The 19,700-nt window shown below is 40.5% G+C and overlaps 3 protein-coding genes across 5 annotated transcripts in view; 1 reads left to right on the plus strand and 2 right to left on the minus strand.

Annotated features, from left to right (window-relative positions):
- Positions 1–4,935, minus strand: part of LOC111268975 (dual specificity protein phosphatase 5) — a 68,453-nt gene extending 63,518 nt beyond the window's left edge. The window contains exon 1 of the mRNA XM_022848264.2: positions 834–4,935. Coding sequence (XP_022703999.1) covers positions 834–1,524 — 691 coding nt within the window. The 5' untranslated portion in view covers positions 1,525–4,935. The remainder of the gene's footprint in view (positions 1–833) is intronic.
- Positions 4,936–8,140: 3,205 nt separating this feature from the next.
- Positions 8,141–19,700, plus strand: part of LOC111268955 (endoplasmic reticulum-Golgi intermediate compartment protein 1) — a 67,370-nt gene continuing 55,810 nt past the window's right edge. For 2 of the 3 annotated variants that reach the window (XM_022848223.2, XM_022848221.2), the window contains exons 1-2: positions 8,141–8,404; positions 16,003–16,137. In XM_022848223.2, the coding sequence (XP_022703958.1) occupies positions 8,385–8,404; positions 16,003–16,137 (155 nt within the window). In that variant the 5' untranslated portion in view covers positions 8,141–8,384. Of the gene's footprint in view, positions 8,405–16,002; positions 16,138–19,700 lie in introns of those variants that run through there. The other variant, XM_022848222.2, reaches the window with a different exon arrangement.
- Positions 10,735–19,613, minus strand: LOC111268961 (uncharacterized). The gene is made up of 5 exons (XM_022848238.2): positions 19,409–19,613; positions 12,577–12,822; positions 11,887–12,145; positions 11,491–11,631; positions 10,735–11,362 (listed from the first exon to the last, which is right to left on the minus strand). The coding sequence occupies exons 2-5, from the start codon at positions 12,687–12,689 to the stop codon at positions 11,117–11,119; spliced, it is 759 nt and encodes a 252-aa protein (XP_022703973.1). The 5' UTR covers positions 12,690–12,822; positions 19,409–19,613; the 3' UTR covers positions 10,735–11,116.

A 19,700-nucleotide genomic window follows, 5' to 3' on the forward strand; every position in this document is an offset into this window, starting at 1 on the left:
GCCACCAAGTTTGTTCATCGAGCTTTAACGGACACCTATATTGTTTAACTCTAGTCTTAGAATGATCCGATTACTCCAATTTACTCACATCTTGACGTAATCGAAAATCTTATAGTATGCTAGGATCCGATGTCCGAATTTTTTATGCTGGCCCATTTTGGTAAACGCAAACAATTTACTCGATTGTTTGATTTCAATGATTCGACAATAGATCTGTCTGTCAGTAGGGTGTTCCTAAATTATTCTGTAAACACCGATTTCGGTTTAATGCGGTACACCATCAAAACTACACCCTGCTTGCTTCGGCTTCTCCAAAAACGTAGGATAAGATTTTAGAGGCTTCACCTACCCAACAATATTACTTCTTTTGGGCGCAAAAGCTGAACACTAGGTATCCACGGTACGTACACATGTCCATGGATGGACGTCATACGGACTGGTCGCACACAATGAATATATATTCAGATATCGAACTTCCTTTCGTCTTTTTCGATTCAAATAGGGCTATAGTTTCACTTTTAAATAGCCTCTTTTTCGAGCCCACATTTTTTTTGCTATTCTATATTGTGTTTACTCTCTTCGTGTGCGTTATCGCCTCGTCTCTACGCTTTTTCACAGGCCAGCACAACAATCAGGCTTTCGTTATGATTATTTGATTACGCATTTCAGCTATGATTCTTCTTTTCAATTTGAGAAAACATAGAATATATCTAGTTGTGTAAAACGAGTACAAACACCATGCCAACAGCATTATTAAGCCTGTCTACATATAAAGATACGAGTGTCTTTTTACCTGTTCTTCTATGCAATCAAAGTAGCGTTTATGGACATACCTTCAAGAATGTAAACACTGCTAACTCCAGCTTCATTTTGTAGACATCTGGCGACGAATGCTGCCATCGAATCCTGCTGTTGCTGTGACCCGGGTGTACACGTTGCCTCTTCATATAGTACGACAGGCGAATAGAGTCCTGCTAGAAGTCTGTCGCGCACTTCCCGGTCGGGTATAACTGTCCGTAAAGGCAGTCTGTTACCGAGCCGCCGTCTAAGGATGGCCGGACAGTGAACGTTAACGGAACCTCCGATCCGCCGCTCAGAATGGGCTAAGAATGGCCGGCAGTCAAGGATGAGGATGCGTTGCTCCGCGTCCTCAGCTGTTGTTGGGGGTACTGCGAGGTTTGTCACAGGCGCCCCCGCGCTCGTTGCCACCGCCGACCCGGTCGTAGTGTTTATTGTCGTCGCCGTCGGCGCTGCCGCTCCTGTCACTGAATTCGTATTTGTTGCCGACACAGTTCGCTGTCGCAGCGGCGACGCCAACGAATCCTCGAGATGGTTGCGCAGATTCTCGCACGAGAACGACAGAGCCATCACCACCTGGAACGACTGTTGATGATGGTGGTGGGCGGCCAGGTGTGGCCCGAGCGTCCCGAGATGAGGCCCCGGGGAACGCGGCGGGCCCTTGGCAGCACTACTTCCCTTGCCGCCACAGAGGAACATGCCAGGCGACTGCAGAAGCAGTGGCATCGGACGGCCGTCTCCGCAACGCTAATTGTACGGATGAAGAAGGACGACGGAAGTGGGGGCGGAAGGGGTACAGAGTTTAAGCCGTGCTGGAGGATAGATACGATTCTGATTCGGCTATTGTGAGGGTGGACGATGTGATGGTATTACGTTGACATTTAACCCACTGCTTCGCTAGGGACAACTACGTACGTTTACAGTTCTCGAGAATGAACATTTGCAACGTAACAAGGATTTGCTCCGCCTTCAAACCATGTCAACAACATTCGTCCAAGACGACTAGACACCACGGCCTATTAGATCATGCAGCGTTCCGTCGACGCTGCCGCTGCTGCCGTTGCGGCCACCGCCGTTATCGCACAAATTACTGTAGAGACAAAAAAATGGTACAAATTTTGTACCAGATTGTATTTGCCAGACACAAAAGCACCACCGAACACGATGTCGCACGCCGTTGTTGTCCAGTATCGCGTTGATCCTGCTTCTGTGCTGGTTTCAACGATAGGTAACCAACTAAAACAAACAGCGATTCTACACGATTGATTGATTGACTGATGATTGACGATGATAAGCGACGACGTGATGCGGAAACTCTCGCGAGAATCGAACTCCTCGAGCGAGAGGAACTGAGACGAACGCAGAAGAAAAGTAAAGACATACGATACACCCTCAACAAGTAAGCACTCTCACGCACATTCTCTACACACGAATTGTTGAAGCTGTTGTAATAACAGTCACTATTACGATAGCAGTAATGATATCGCACACGAAGAAGACTAAACATCTACGGCTAGTAGATAATAGATACAGAGACATATCTCTGGCTGAAGATATTTTCACTTCGATATCACTAGCATTCAAAAAGTGCAGCTTGGTCTTCTTGCCTGTCCTATTCTGTTCACCTTCGTCTCCGATTAGCACTTAGCGCACAACCAGACACACTGGCTTACACAGCTTCGCTTCCGTTCGCCAAGAGGATCGATAGCTCAGCTTCGTTCCTTCAATGGATGCTGCTGCTGCTGCTGCTGCTGCTGCTGCGGCGGCTCGTAGTAGCAGCGATGATGTGAGCTGGCTGTAGCAATACAACAGGCAATTGGAGATAGCACAGCACGACCTATCTAACACTGCCGTAGATGCTGTGACCAGTCTTGTTCCCGTCACTGAGATGTAGTTGTGCTACCGAGACAGATAGATTCCTCACTTGCAAATGCTACATTCCCACACATCCCTACGTCGTATATATACATATATAGCTCGGTCTTTCTCACGTAGGAATTGCACCAGCACCAGCAGCACCAGTAGTAGTAGCAGCAGCAGCAGCAGCAGCAGCAAGGCACGACGACTTCACTGTTATATCACTGTTAGAACTTCTCAACCGCTGCGAATCTATGCAACTACGAAACGATGCCATATACGAGTAGGTCAACATTACACAGGACGATATCGCGTGTCACGTTTGTTTCGATATGATATGTAACATCGAGAATAATGCCTTTTTTTTATTACTGCTGCAACTAGTATCAGTCGAATTGTGTCGCGACGGCAGCGGTAATAGTCAACCATGTGATATTAGTGAAACAACTACGGTGATCGTATTAATGCTAACAATCATAATAATAGTATTTCGTATCGTAGCAGCGTTCACTACAAAGTAGTAACGTAGCACTGAATAGCAAACGAAATATGTAACACAGAAAAGCGTTGCTATAGTACCATTGAACTATATCCACAATGCGCGTAGCAAATAATCGCTTTGATGCACGATTACCATTTGGACCGTAATACCACGATAATAAGTAGTCAAAAGAACTGAAAACTGACGAAAGCTTGCTCGTTGTTTTTATTCCTTTTAACGATTATTTCTCGTCATTCGTCATCACTCGCCGCCATTGGCACTCAGGTTAGGGATGGATGGGTGGGTGTTTGGGTGGAGAGACAGGCTCACTGTAACCGTGCTAACGGCACAGCAGCATAAACACTACACACACTGACGACGAAGTCGACGACGAACCTTAGCGCGTCGCCACAATGGGCACGCGATCTACTCCGCACGCCGGCCACGCAACAACTGACGAACGGTGGGCTAACGCGAACAAAACACAACGGCGACAACGTGAGCCAGAGGCTGAGGGAGACGGAGGCAGCGGTAGCGGCAGCCGCGGCGCAACACAGACGGCGCTACTGGCTATGGCCGCTGCTGCTAGTACAGGCGAAGAAGGGTGAGAGGGGACGCCGCCTCCGTGAGCGAGACTAGATCCCCCGCGCGCCCAACGATCGACGGCCGATCGACTCAAGGGTGCTCACTCGGAGCAGTAGGTGAGGGTAAAAAGCCGGTCAGAGAAAAGCGGAAAGATTTAAAAAATGTCTTTTCATTACAACGAAAATAAAGTTCTACGTGCATGTGGGTACGAATTGTTTTAGTTGTAATAGTTAGCAACATAATGCTAAATCGTGGCGCAAGTTAGCGTTTATAGTACAGGAACCGTGAAATAAGGCTTCATGACTGTCCCTCGAGTGGATATTGGAGGGATAAAAACGCGAGTCAAGTTAGAAGTCAGTAGGAAGCAATGGAAAGCGACGTTTTGAGATACGCACAAACACTAACACGTGCGTACCAGCATCAATGCAATGTATCGGACATGCATTTGCGCCAAAAATAATAATGATAGTTTTTGTATTGTTTGCAAATATTTTGGAAGATCGTTTAATGCTTCCTATACAATACTAGTCAACTGGTTGTGCGTAGCGTACCTCGAGACTGTTCATCGAATAGGTGGACACAACCTGTCATCGAGGGAAAGGTGATTATAGACGGATGAGGCCGACAATTATCTTCTTTTCAGAAAGTGCTTTTCCTGTAAGATGCCTATAGCTTCAATAATTTAATTGCGAAACAAATAATAAATGTGGTGGCTTCACATCCCAAGAACCTTTTATCAAAATCAGTGTATCTGGTTTCGTACAATTATCCCTGCAAAACGTCTGAACACGATAAACGAAGCCCTCGTCTCAAAAGGTCAACGGAAGAGTGCGTCTTAATCCGGTTACTGATTTCGTTGTCAGTAATGCGACGATCCTTACCCTTGTTACCTTCGTCGTACCACATCTACGCCATCTGGTGGCCATATTTTCGTAGGATGTTACTTATCTACAAGGACGCTTATAAACTCTTTGAATAGCAATTGGGACGCCTAAAAAACAGTTATAGACATAAGTTCGACAGCTCGAAAGCGTTCAATAGTTCGCAATGATAACACACTTCAAATGTTGCGCAGAAAAATTAATTGCGCGATCTTTATTTCACTGAAATTGAAACTGTAACAAAATTGAGATTATTCATTGTAGATGGCAAAAATAAAGTAAAAACTAGCCAAAGTTTGACAGTGCTGAAGGTGAGCTCCAGCGCATTTTTTTGTTTTTCTTTTTGTTTTTTTTTGCATGTAAATGCATATGTAGAGAGAAAAAAGTGTTTCGAAATTTCTGGGTCGGAACATTTCTTCTTTCTTTGGTGGGCAAAAGGTTAAGTTGACTACCTGTCAAAGTTGCCTAAAATCGCAAGGCACTGATCTAGTATTCAGCAAAAGTATTTACTATATAGGGCTAATTATTTGATGACGTGGGTCGCATATTAACGTGAACCCAAGCGTACGAAACCGTGATGGAAAAGACAAATGGGTATTTTATATTGTGCCAGTTCGAGCAGTGATCAAATGACTACCAGTTGTTTGTCTGTCTAACAGGGCCTTTAGAATAGGGAATTCTAGGATCACCAAATGTTTAAAAGACGTGCATTAAAAGATTTGGTAGATGTTCACTTCCGAGTGAACAAGGGCATTTCGTAGTTTACGTCCGTATTGCTCGGTATCGATTTACTCTTACTAACAATGCGTGTGTACGTTTAACGTACTAGATAGTGTTCTTAGACTATTGGCTAAAATTATAAACCGTCATCCTTATAGCCAACATGGAAAATAATGATTTTTCAAGATACTTTAAAAAATCAAAACACAAATACTTTTTTTGATAATGTGACTTTAGATGAGATGGGCCGATTAAAGAAATCGGATAATTTACTCTTTGCTCATTACTTTCATTGCATTCTATAGCAAACTAATACTTCCATGACAACATAGATAGTTTGTTCTGTTAGGCACACACGAATAGAAAATCCAACCAACGGCCGATTTAATATATCGCCATTCCTGAAGTCCCGCTTGCAATTGCCAGGTGAAATACAAAAAAAAAAGAGTATCCCTGGTTAATCTTCATTACCCAGCAGTGCATAACTGCACAAGAAATATAATTTTCAGATTCACTAATACCGGTAAAATGAGTGCGAAACAAGAAAGTAGCTTCTATGGAAACACAACAGAACAATATATTAATAAAGTGGCAGCATGTATATATATATATATATATATATATAGAACGATATATAGTACACGGCAGGTGTAATTAAATAAAGAAGCAGACCATATCGCAAAGCAGCCCTCAACTACAAGGAACAACCCTTCAAGGACAGATTACAATTACTAATGGCACTCCTTCGAAAAAGCAGAACCATATGTCGACTGCAATCGTAAGTTGAAGACACGTAATGGCAGTTGCTCCGAAAAATGATATGCACTATTTCCGACAGACGTCGAAATCATCTTAAGGTATCAGGAAACTCTGATATAGAAGCTTCAAACAGCGGCAAATCTATTCAGTGTATCATTAAAATGGATTTTTGCAAATTTCTTCCGCGTATAGAGTTAGCAACAGAAAATCATTTCGTGTAAGTTAACTTTGTTAAAAGATTGCTATAAATATATTGTTTGGTTGTTTAGTGTAACTGACCCTTAGAATGCTGTGACAAGAACCTAAGCCAAACGAAATCGATATTTTTTCGCTCGCAGGTGTATACATTAATATACATACATTAGCAAATTCTTTCTAGTTATTCAAACATTTTGAATGGGATGAATCGTACACGAACGCTTTTTCCCTTACGGTTCCAGTGTAGTATCTCAGCTGATTTGATCTTGGTGCGAGGCGAATACGTTATCAATCGGTACAACGAAAAATGACGAATCACATCATCTGTAGAGGGCATCTGCTAAAATATTATGGGTTGCTACATCTGGTCGTTCATTGAGAAACAAAGAAGGCCGATACCGAATTCCTTCGACAAAGGGGTACCTATATGACATAGCGCTTAGTGAACGTCTAGCTGGACCTCCCACTTACTTTACAGGGCAAAGCTCAAAAAACATTTTCAGAGTGCTTCCATTGCTTAAGCATTGTAGAGTGATCCGAGGCAAACTTTTGAGAATATTAAGTTAACTTTTTTAAATATTGAAAGTATGACTTAGTTGGTCAAATAGTATACGGTGTGGTAAAGACAAAAAGCATAAGATAATACTGTTCTTTTTGTTCTGTCTGTCCATCATGTTTCAATATCCATATTTAATCTGGTTCCCATTTATATGCTAGTGCTTCATACGCTATCTCTATTTTTTTTCATTGAACAAATTCCATTGAGTATAGCGTGTCCAATATTTACTTTTATCTGACTTATTCGGTGTGCTATAGTCACTCAAATGATTCAGGAAACGTACTGTAGAAGGAACCAAAAGCTCTTCAATTTTTGTAAACTCGGAAGTGTTGATTTTATTAGCTAGGCTTGTCTGAAGAAGTAGATTGCAACGGAAATAACAAAGAATTAACAAATCACCGTGCCAGAAAGAGAGATCTACACCGTCCAGGCGGTAAATGAGAAGTTTGTCCGTGAGAGTTCAAAATTTTCATTTGTGTTCCTATGGTCTCTCCTAAAAGAATTTCAAGAGTAGCAAACCTGACCTTCACAGATCATTAAAATTAAAACTATATAGCGCTCTATAATTTTTAATGCACTTTTCATGCTACCATTTTTTCGATTACAAGTAAAGAAATAGAATCGCATTATCAGGCGTCAGCTTCAAACTTTAGCTGGTTCCTGTGTCAATCCTTGGATTAGTTCTCTCGCAGACTTAGCGAGTTAGGCTCTCTTGGTCTATTAGATTCAATTTTACTTCTTACTGCCATTACGGTCAAACCAACTCATCATCTTTATATCTACATAAGATCGTTACTTAGTACAGTATTAGATCGTCACGATTTCACTAGGGTATTTTTGACCAGTAACTTAGCTTAGGATATGTGCTTTTCTTATTGTGACACGCTGGAGTATTGTAGCCAAAAAAAGGCCACGCTTCAGGAAAAATCAAGCAAACATAATATGCGCTACCTTCTAGCAAGGCCGATTTCAACATGTGAAGTGGAGCATTACGTCTTTCCTGAACAAGTGGAAAAGTTCTCAATATACTTTTACATAAACGTTTGCTTCAACGCACCTACTAATATTGGAATTCATGGATACGGACTAGTTGCTAAGTGTCATATCAACACTTAGTTCAAGAGTGTGACTACCCTCGATACTTGATTTTCTTATATGCAAAGTCTTTAATTGTCGAGCCGGAGAGCTACTCCAAAGTCCGCCAAACGTTTAAAGCAGACGGCGCGCCGTCTAATCGATTGACTTTGTTTATCGTCCTGCCCGCCCGCCGCCGGTCTTCTAGCCGTCTATAATCGTGACGTGTGTGTGTGTGTATTATAGAGTTGAATAGTGGCTGAAGCGAGATCGGATCCCGTTGAGCCTTACTGTGGCGTGCATTTGTACAGTTTATGAAATATATATATTTCGGCTCTTGTGAGTGTGTCTGCATGTCTATCGGTGCAATAACTGTTTGCTAACGGGCCATTATAGTGGTCACAATTTTTTGATACACCTGCTGTCGTATTTGTACTGCTGCTGAACACTGACAAGTGCGACAAGAGGTACAATGGGCTTCGATATTCGCCGGTGAGTGTGCTCCTTCCTTAGACAGAGCCTGTCAACGAACATCTTCTCCACCTTAGCCTCCCTGGGTATGGTGTTGTTAGCAGCTTACAGGAGAGCGCTGTAGCCAGCAGTGGTCAGCTGATCTCCGTGCATCCTCCGTATTCTTTATGTGCACGATCTTCTTTTAACCGTCATCGAAATAGATTGTCGATGACGGTTACGCGACACCTGTCCGAACGATGTTGGAAAGAGGGCATCGTGGCAACAAATTTATCATTTCTGTGACAAGTTACGAATTTATTTGGTGTCCCATTTCAAAGAAGTTTGTCTTCTAAGAATTTTCTAATCAGACTCTATATTATATTGCATTGTTGGAGTTTAGTACTTTACAACGCTTTGCATTAATTTCTGGAAAAATATTTCCAAAATATGTTATTTTTAAGGTGAAAACTACGATGCAATAAGCATTGTTCTCAGAGCAGGTGGCGCTGGGGTCTGAATAGGTTATAGTGAAGCGTAAACATACGATTATGCCGTCTCAACTAGACACGTCTTGCCTAATCAATTTTTAGCTACAAGATTTCTGTTGAAGGTATTGAAGAGTAAACATTTTCATAAATTGTCGGAATGAACTTTCGATGATCTATTGATTTCTTAGTAAAAGCGAGGTGTCAGTTTCAAAGAAATTTGATCTTGGTATTGCGAGAAGTTATTGGTCTAGAGTGAATATGTAATGTATTCATCATAATTAGCTACAAGTTGGCAACGGTTTGAGAAACGAATTTGATTCCGCAAGGCACAGTTGAGAGATCATATAATATAGTGTGCTTCGGAGTCACCAAGTTGCAGCTAGTCGAAGGTATAGGCTAGCGTAGACGACCTTCGTTTGGGTTGCAGCTTGCCACGTTGTCGACGATCTTACTCTTCCGATCGGGAAGCTGGGGCCCATTGACTGCTAGCTAGAAAAGGTAGTTCGTACCACTGACCTTAACATACCGGAGAGCGGATAAAGCTGACTTTATTTATGGGGCTCCAATAGCTAGGAATCGGCATTGAACCAACCGAGGCGCCCTGTACTTACAGTAAATGAAATCACGTATTTAAGATGGGCTGGTTTAAGATTATTGATCTTCACCAACCTAGTTATCAAATTGCATAGATGTTTTTGACAATACAACCGGATTGCAGTGAGATATTTTTCATTTGGAATTAATAATATTTTTAAAACAAATATAATAATAAAATGAAAGCATACTAACAAAGCTAGAATTTTAATGAACTTGTGTTAAGAATCGAATTCTTCGTCGTGATAGATATAGTGTATTCCTTATTTCGCGTGAACAGTGTGGCGATCTACTTTAGTATACGAGCCGTATGTACCCAAATAAATCGGGGTCAGTCGTTGTGATCGGGTATCGCTGTATGCGCGTCTCAGCTGTTAATATGGTTCATTTTAGTGAATTTATTAATAATTAAATTTATCATGGAATTTATATTTGTTAAAGATGTTCACATCACGTAGAATGCTAATATGAAGAAATTTAACTAAGGAAGCCATATACTTTAACCTCCGTTTATTAAAACTTCTTCTTGGCAATAACTGTAAGAGTTCAATTTAATACGCTTAGCGTTACATTGGGTTAACGTTGCATTTGGTAAGGGCTCTAAATCTTACTAATTTTTATAGTCGGATTATAATTTAGTGACATAACCTTGTATTTTTTGATAGCGCATTCATTATCGATAAACTGTCTTCTTCAAATCCTATTCATGTCGACATATTTTTCGTGTTTAGTTGAAAACGAAAAGCTATGAAATATCCGATAAACAAGGGAAAATTACTAAAACATTATCACTGCTCCTTTATTGTGCGTATAGCTGCTCTGCTGCTTACGAGATAGCGCAGGCATTAATGCGCCTGCTTGAACAAGCCACAATTTGGCTGCATTTCAGCTTTCCCAATGATATCTCAATTATAATTAGCGTCGCCTTATATTACAAGAAAAGAGGGCTCTAGATCGTCATTAGTACATGAGTTTATCATCAAGATAACCATTAAGCGATTAAGCTAGTGACACACTACATTGAAAAGTTACACTGTTGCATTTGGTGTACATCAAACATTTCTACGTTAACAAGACCCATTACCGTTAAACCCGTCTGAGAGCGTACGAATTTTTATTATTAAAACTGGTGATTGCAGTGATACCATTACACAGCGAGCTTTCACACAACAAAATAATGGTACCCTCAGCTTAGCTAATCTCCGCTCTCTAAATTAGTCTCTCTCTAAATTAGTATGAATGTATTTCACGTATAGTGCCTGTTACTACGTAGCATTACTCAGAGCGTTTAGCATACCAACGGACTTTATTAGTGGAAACATATATGAAAATTAGAACTGCATTGTAGAAAATTGTAGAAAATGGGCCTATCTTTTTGAAAAGCCTGACCTATGCCGATCGTCTAAACGTCCTACATTAGGCGCACATATATTGAAAAGCATCGTTCACTTTAACTAACCGTCATTTCTTTTTCGGCTGAAATGGCAAACCGCTATGATTTTAATTATTTCTACGTCTATGATTAGCTGTTAAATCTCATCCAAAGAGTAGATGTTCGCCTATAGAGCCGACTTTTGTTTATGTAGTCAATGCTTGCTAGCAGCTTTGCTGATTTTGCGTTCCGTTGTTATTTTTACTAACTAAATAGGGACATTTGATCAAGCCGATTTCACCGTGACCTGGTTGTAAGTTGACCATCATCGAAATCGGATGGCACTTTCGGCGACCGTTTGGAAGACTTCGGGGCTCCTTTTGACCCTGACTTATCTTTCGATTTCGGCGAGCTTTTCTGAGGCTTTAGAACCTTTTTTGGCGATCGGCCAAACAATGAATCTTTCGCTTTTTTCTTCCGTTTCTGTTTGTCCTTTTCCTTTTGCAAAATATAGAGACGTCGATTCTTCCTTTCCCGTTTGCTCTGCAAATCATCAAACATTTATCGAGCCAGTTATGGCCAACTTAGCACCGAACGGTTAGGACTTCAGAAAAATAAAAGTGAGGCAGCGGTGCAATCAGTGATGGAATAAAGCAATGAAGAGATTTTACCTTCGACTGTTCCTCCTCAATCTTGTCTAGCTCCTTAGCAAGTGAGGGGGGTGTAATGGTTATGTATTCCTTGGGAAGTTCTTTTCCATGTTTATCGTGCCAAAGGCGGATGCTTTCCGCCAAACGACGCAGGCGTCGAATCTGCAAATGGGATGGCTGGCTTACGTAATGAGTTTACGTAACTACATGCACTGGTATAATTACATAAGTACATTTAGTCAATAGTCACGATACTGAGATACCTGAAGGCGCTCGAGGTCTGTATTAAAATCCCCCAGTTAAATGGTTAGTTGGCGTACATTCTTCAGCAATATTTTGTGGTGTTCCGTATGTAAAATAATTTGTACCAAGTGTGTCTAATATTCCAATTAAGTTTCTTTCGTAACCTATGTGTACCACGCCTCGATCCTTAGGTTTGGCGTAAGGTGATGGCCTTATGGTCGGCGTGAGATGGTCCACGTCCGTACAGCTTAGGCGAAAGCTGACACTATGCGATATGGTTGAAGTAGATCGTCTTGAACTATCGGTTGAAGTGTATTGGCTTCGCCTTTTGACTTTCTCGCGGTCAGTTTGTGCTAGTATCGATTCGCTCAACAGGCTATCACGAATACCTGAACCGGCAAATTTATCCGATAGAGCCGCGGGCTGTGTCGGACTAGAGATAGAGTGAACAGGACAACAAGTGGGTTGCCGCACATAAGTTCAGAAATATAAGTTGTAAGTTTTATTCCGTGATACGAAATCAGAAGAAGCAGTAATATAGAGCAAAAGATTAGAAGACTGCATAGTTCTGCTACGTCGAATTTACAACGTAGTTACGAGTTGACCTGTAAAATGGGCAGCGGTCAATTATCTCATGGGAATTGGTTGGAATCTGCTTAGTGAAGCATATAACGTTAGTAATGAGTAAATGAATACGCTTATCTCAGATCCCTGATGCATTTAGCTACTCACTCGTGAATTTGAATCACTGCTCGAGACTTCGTTTATGACCGGTCCAGCTGATTAGTTGCATACACATATAATACCTTTCTAGAGCTAACCAGAGAACGATTAAATCTAAATATTTTTTTGCATAACTCTCACCAGACAGGGGGTGGCCTTAGATCGGAGTGCCTTCGGGGTACACACAGTTTTTTGTCGTGTGACTTTAAGTGCTCACTGCCTTTCCAGTTTGAGAACCAATGGAAACAGCCCATTTAGGGCAGTGTGTAACGGAGAAGTATGTTAAAACTCGTTCCAAAAGATTCTTGTTTGAATTAGAGATATAATAATAGTTTTTCGTGATTTCGCTTCGTCCTTGCCTTGCCATCAGGCCTCTCTTTCGGATTCCTACAAGTATAGAAAAGATTTTGCTTTAAACAGAAGTGTTGTGTTTTTAATATCCCTTATTGTTTTTTGTTTTACGTATTTGTTTGAAATGTGCTTATTATTTATATGAACCCAGAAATCCGTAATAGTAGTCACGCCATAAATTGCACTTACTTCTTTTTCTAAACGAGGTTTTTGTTTACTCGTTGTTCGTTAAAAATGGGTACAAGAGTATAAGTTTCGTAGTTCGTGATTTTTTGCCACATGTTTGCATATATATATATATATATAGAAAGAAAACGTTAAAAAGCTTTCAAAGTATATATTATAGATTGTAAAGTCGATTTTAGAAAAATATATTCAGATGCGCTTCTAGGAAAATGAGTAAGAAAAATTTATGGCGAAGGAATGACTAGGTTTGGAGACAACCATGTCAAAAGCAGCAAAAGCTTTATCCCATTTAAGGTGTTTCTGTAGTGTTTGCCGAGCTTTATGTATCAATTGACACTTAATCTTCTTTAATTACTGTTTGTTAATTAGCGAAACTGTTAGAAGAAAATGATTATTTATTTTAGTAGACGGAGTCTGCGTTTATATTCTATGACACTTTCCTTAACACTAACATTTGTTACTATTGACACTAACGGTACTGCACATTCGTTAATTTACTGATATTTTATACTAATACTGCTATTTGTTTTTTTTTTTTGTAAAAAGTATCTACTGCGGCATGGTGGTTTCAGTAGTTGCAATAAATAGAACTGTTACGGTTGCAATATGAAATTGAGATTAATTGACCTGGTTCAGCATTGTTTGCATGTAAACTGCTGACTGAGCGGCTTCTACTGTCGGCTAAGGGTGACTCCTTTTCCTCACAATAATATAATTTGGCCTTAACTGAGCTCAATGTCATTTACCAAGTGAACTCGGTTCATTATCAGCTTCATATCTTATAAAAAATTTTTCTCTTAGGTTACACATTTCGATTAAGATATACTGTTCTACTGTAACCTGTTTTGCTATGTTATAACTAAAGCAATGCAGCAAGAACTAGAATTAAGGGTACAGTGATGAACGTCACACATATAGGATATCTATAACAGTAAGAGTCGTCTACTTGGAACGCGTCTGTAATTCTAGTCCGTGTTGCAACTATGTAATACATTTTTACTCTTCGTTCTGCATTATAGCACCGTTATGGCAAGGTGATACACAATAAGCGATGAAGCCTGTCTTGCCTACTTATTCTGCCTGTTTTTCGAGAGAAACAACGTATTAAAAGCTGTAAAGATGTAACAGCAGGCCCTTCAGTAAATATAATAGGGCTAGCTCGTACTATATAGGCGCTTTTTGACAAGACAGTACATTATTTATAATATTAAATCGCGAGAATTTAAGCAGCCGTGGGAAAAAAAGCATAAAAACTGCACACATTAAATGTACAGCGGTAACAGTAACAGCGTTTACACTATTGTTTTCTGCGACCCTCGATCTGGAGTGCCTCGCAACTTCCGCCTTTAAACAGCTCGTGGATACAGCTGGGAAACCTATCGGGTGCAGCCACTTTCGAACAAGCGATATACTACCTGCGTTCTATTTCGGAACTCTATTTAAACGGCTGTTTCCTAAAAGTAGTTCAATAATACACAAGCGTGCGGGTCGGTTACGAATTTTGCGTAGTAGCTTCTTTTTCGTAGAATACATATCTCTGGTTGGCCCGCCCCCCTGACCGCCGATAAGGACATCTCACGAGGGTTGCCTGATTCACGCCCTGTGGCGTTATGGGCGATTGCGTTCGTGAAGATGAGACCATACTGAAAGTTTTCGCTAGGAATGATTCCTAAGGTTATTGGCATAAAAATGGAACGCATGTAGTGTGGCAGTTGGAATTTTCATCAGATCCAACACTCGCAGATAACTGAAGTGGAACAAACATCTGAAGGTGACATGCTGGTATACGAATACAAGAAACGTTCACATTTTCGCCGAAATTCGACTCGAGATTGCAGTTGAGAATTCGGTCGTACAAAACTGTGTTGTTTTATAAAGTAATTCTCAAGGGTGATCGCGTAATGAATCTTATGACAACGAATTCTGCGGATATGTGAAAAACTCTACTAATACACTTATATTAATTTAGCGTATTTATCGTGGTTAAGTGAGCTTGATTTTTTTATACATAATTAACTTTATCAATAAAGAATGTCACGTACACAGTTTGAGTTCATTCACTAAACGTTTGTAGACTAAGAATTCAGCATTATATATTCCGCCTTATATACATTATTAGAAGTTTGTTAAGCTGAAACTTAGTCACCTTTAGGAAAATTCTGATTATCCTAGGGTGGTTTTATTTTGAGGTTCGACGTCACTCGAGAAATGTCTGAATTGGCGAAGAATACTTAAGGTCGGCCGTTTTTAAGCAAAAAAAAGTGTTGCATAGAGTGTGCTATCATGGCAAGACCACCGGTCATGGAGACCGCTGTATGTTTTACTTGGCGGTCGGGTTTGTTAGTCCTTGAAGTTTCATAATTCCTTCATCTCAGCTTTGTTCCTGCTGACCAATGCCGAACCAACGTTACGTTATAGTTATCTAGCGAAATGATAGGTAATCATGACAAGAAAATGTGTATAGTCCTTGCAAAGTGGACCTTTCCTGTTATAGACCGAAGATTATAATTGTTGCACTGATAATAACAAGCAGTACATTTGCACTATGTGGTCGAAATTATCGTCGAAGTTCTATATCAGCACATAACGTCCGTACTTGTTTGATGACGATAAGGCTCGTTTGACAAATCTTGCAGAAACGATATTCTCCCTGATCGCAATGGCCCATACCGTAACACCCTTGGTGGAAACATCAATGGCTGATATCAATTTTCTGCCCTACATTGTTATTGCACAACTGAGTTCTTATTACGTTAACAATGTGAGCGTGCTTAATATGACCCCTGTTGCCAGACCCATTAACATACATTTGTAGGACAACGACAAATAATGTCATAGCGATAGATTTTATCAAAGCACTAATAACTTGAAGTTATAGATTATCTATAGGTGTAATACGTTTCAGCGAAGCACAGATATGCGGACATAAGTAAACAACATACATCATGAATGTAATGATAAAAAGCTCTTTTCAAATGCTCGTAGCCTTTAGAAAAGTGAACTATAGATATGTTTTTGTTTCGTTTCTAGACTGGATGTATACAGAAAGGTGCCAGCAGATCTCACGCAACCAACGTACCTCGGAGCAGCTATATCAATTGGGTGTGTCCTCTTCGTCAGTACCCTGCTTGTATACGAAACATATAACTTTATGTCACCTGAACTGTAAGTACTATTACGTAACTAAACTAAAAATATCGAGTAAAAATCCAAATCACCCTATTACATCGTTCAAAAAGACTAGCGTTTTACGAGTTTCGATAGTTTGTTATCGAGTAGTAATACCAGCAGATCAAAGCAAACTTATCGCTGTTTTAATTTTGTAGTAGAAAACGTATCATAAACGTAGCACCATCTCTTAGAATGAATATTAGCGTCTTAAGATATGCTATAATCATTTTGCCGACGCCTAGCCAGCCCTAAAACTAACTTACAATGAAGCGCACAGACACTTGAATGTTGTATTTTCCCAAGGCTAGTGCATCTACGCACGTTAAGAAAACTACTTTTTCTTTGAAATTTGTGAAATTTTATCTTTATGGTTATAGTTAGTATCAGTTGGCCTACATATCTTTTAGTCAACAAAATTAGATTCGACCTAGAAATGTTGATGCTTTGGATCATGCTCAACACAACAAGTATACAGTGCAACTGTTATGGATGTTAGCAAATTATTATAAATAATTTGCTAACATCCATGTACCAGGTTTAGATAATATGAGATCTTTGCCGCTATCGAGTTTGTCAACACATGTGCCAAGAACCTATGAATATTTTTACTTTACTTGATATATACTTATATGTTATATCATATAATATTGACTTAATTGCAAGCCGTTTTGCCGGACAGTTACTATTAGAAGTGACACCACGACGCGATCTCATGATGTACATATCATTTATATAGTACTAATAATAATATAGAGTGTCCGCTAACTGTATGGCGATAGGGTATTACAAAGGTGCCATAAAGATACCATGTAAGATATTCAAATATATATATGTTTATATATTTATGTTTATGGACAATGGTATATATCTGCATAACATCAGTTTTCCGCAAAACTATCTTTTTTGCTTCGCGATCCAGGGCTAATTCCGATCCCCGTTCGTAGTGCTCATCTCACTTTCAGGCCATTTCTCTTCGGTCTCAAATTTACCTATTGATTATTGCTTTCAACATATTTAACACAACCCTTGGAGGTAATTCGCAGCGATTGCGTGTCGGACGTTGCCATGCGCGTTTTAGTTACTACCCTTATATCACATGTATGTCGAGTCTTTATGGTGGATGCCTTTTGTCTCTAAAATTACATCGCTGTTATTAGAGGTTGCCCTTGCCCCTTGTCTCGCAGCTCGTGCTCATGACGACGGCGCTGACAAGAAAGAAGCCTGAGAGGCATCTTTTTCTCCCGAACTTTACTTTCGTTCGATTCTGCCAAACCCTTAGTTTAGCTTTTCTTCTTCTTTTTGCTGTCGGATACCCACGTCCGGAATCGTTTGTTTCTATCCTGGATGTTCAGGACACACAAATCATAGTGATAGTTAAGTGGGTAACGCGTTTGCTTGCAAATCTTAGAAACACGCAGTTCTCTAGGTTTGAATCCGGACATAAATGCACTTCGTTTGGTGTGTAGAGGTCAACCGTCTGATGGAACGCTCAATGGGGATGCCGAACGCAAAACTCAAATTACTTAGTGATAGTCAACTCGATTGCGTGGCTGCAAACGAAGTGCAGAGCTATGTCTTGCACATGCTTCCGCGAAGCAGAATCGAAGCTTAGAGAAGATACTCAGTTCGGGCGCTTTAAAAGACTTCGTGTATCGTAGACGAGGTCTTGCAAATGTAATGGCTACAGGAGAAAGGAGGTTAGTCTAGAGATGCTGTTGAACTGGTCTCTTTGCAGACGCTTGGCGTTGTTGTATCTGGTGGTGCACTAGCATCTGCTGTTTTGTTTCCATTCGTTGCGACGATTGCAACGTAGTAGTAGCAGCTACGGTAGCAATACCAAGGTAAAAGAAGTGAACGTCATGTTACGATTCGCTTCTCTCCCCCCTCACCAACGGAACAGTTAAGCTGTTACTGCTGCTACTAACTTCGAAAACTTAAACTTACTTGTATAGCTAGCTGTGGACAAGCTGACTCTAAACTCGCTTAAACTTATTTACCGACCAATCGTACAATGGCCTGACACAAAAGTAGTTGTAAGCTTTCTCGCTTTGTTCCGTGGCTGCCGGTGCAACGGCGGCTGGCGATTGTAAAGACCAGTACGCCGACGATGTTTAAGTGGCTTGCTTGGGTTGGACATATTAATCTGATCATAATATTGTCCAGTATTTGTCTTTGCAGCGTATTAAAGACCTATCGGTCTGTCGGTCAACCTTCTGCTCCGTACCGGCCTCAATTGTTCAGAGTCAATCTATTTTTTCATTGTCGCAACGACGAGTACGTGCTGACTACTATTAAAATTATGCCCAAAACTCAACGGTCCGTATTGGACTTGTTAACATGTTTTTATTCGTTTTTTCTGTGGTATCGGTTAGCAATTAGGTTGCTTTTATTAGCAGCTTTCGCTTTGTGCTCTGGAGACACTGTTGCTCACTTCTCCATTGCTATTACTATTACTGCTACTATGTGCCTATAAGGCGTTCTCTGCCGTTTTTCGTTGCGTCTGATCCACACTGTACATTACCCGTCAGTGTAGATCCTCTACGCAAAAAAAAAAAAAAAAAAATATTTACAGTTTTTTGCCTCCACGTTATGTCCTGCTACGTGTTCCTGTTTTGCTACCCAGCGATTCGTTCTCTCTGCCACTTGCCTTGCTTTCTGTCTTTGCTGCAGTAACCCGCATATCCCTTAGACGATGCTGCTTTTTTCTTTGCCCCTGAGGACCACTCTGTTAGTTTTATCCATTCTTCTCTAGAGGCGACTCTTCGGTTACGGTTGAACCACTCTGCTCATCATCGAAAGAGCTATGCTTTTACCGTATACTGAACTACAGATTAATATACAACAGCAGTTCACTCAGCTATTATGGCTCTGCAGCTATCTATGCCCCTGCTGTAATGATGACCTTCCTGTCAATTCACCTTTCAAACCATCAAGTTGCCCTAAATATGGCGTCGCGATAACATCCTTACCAGCAAGTTTTTTAGTTTAAGCGCAAATTCGTGGCAGTTAGCCAAGAACAACTGACAGTGGGCCGTTGACAGCCCAGATAATTGTTATCTATATATGTAGACAGATTCTAAGCTAACCCCTTGTGTAGCTATTGTAAAAACACTGAGTTTGGCAACAAAATAATAAGGAAGCAAAATATTTTGCTACTCCATGCAACATACTCCTTGGCTAATAGAGGGGGCATATATATTTAGGGAGCTATTTCCAAGTACGTCATGATTATGTATATATGTCTGTATCTACATACGATGCTAACCGTTTTCGAGAACAGCCTTCATTCTTCATAACTTAAAAAGAAATTCCAGTTCGAAATGCTTTAGATCTTATAATGCTGGCCCGTTCTCCTGTTTATTCCTGTGACGAAGCACTACTTGAACCTCAGCACTACTTGTACGCGGAATAATCCAGCCTCACGTCTAGCGATCTTGTTGCTATATGTAGTAGAATATTTACAAGTATGCATGTCATATGTATGGTAAGGAGAGGCATGTTTTCGTTCTGTGCAATATCGTCTGCGTAAAATCATGTGGATGCTTGTGATCTCTGCA

This window comes from Varroa jacobsoni, unplaced genomic scaffold, assembly GCF_002532875.2.
Source record: "Varroa jacobsoni isolate VJ856 unplaced genomic scaffold, vjacob_1.0 scaffold_1338, whole genome shotgun sequence".
NCBI classification, from domain to species: domain Eukaryota; kingdom Metazoa; phylum Arthropoda; class Arachnida; order Mesostigmata; family Varroidae; genus Varroa; species Varroa jacobsoni.

Bases quoted from the DNA above. Each gene is read 5' to 3' on its own strand.
- LOC111268961 (XM_022848238.2), bottom strand. From the start codon at position 12,689: ATGGGCTGTTTCCATTGGTTCTCAAACTGGAAAGGCAGTGAGCACTTA. The intron at 12,146-12,576 runs GTGAGAGTTATG...CTCTATCTCTAG, and splicing joins CTAAGGCCACCCCCTGTCTG to TCCGACACAGCCCGCGGCTC. The intron at 11,632-11,886 runs GTACACATAGGT...TCCCATTTGCAG, and splicing joins AACCTAAGGATCGAGGCGTG to ATTCGACGCCTGCGTCGTTT.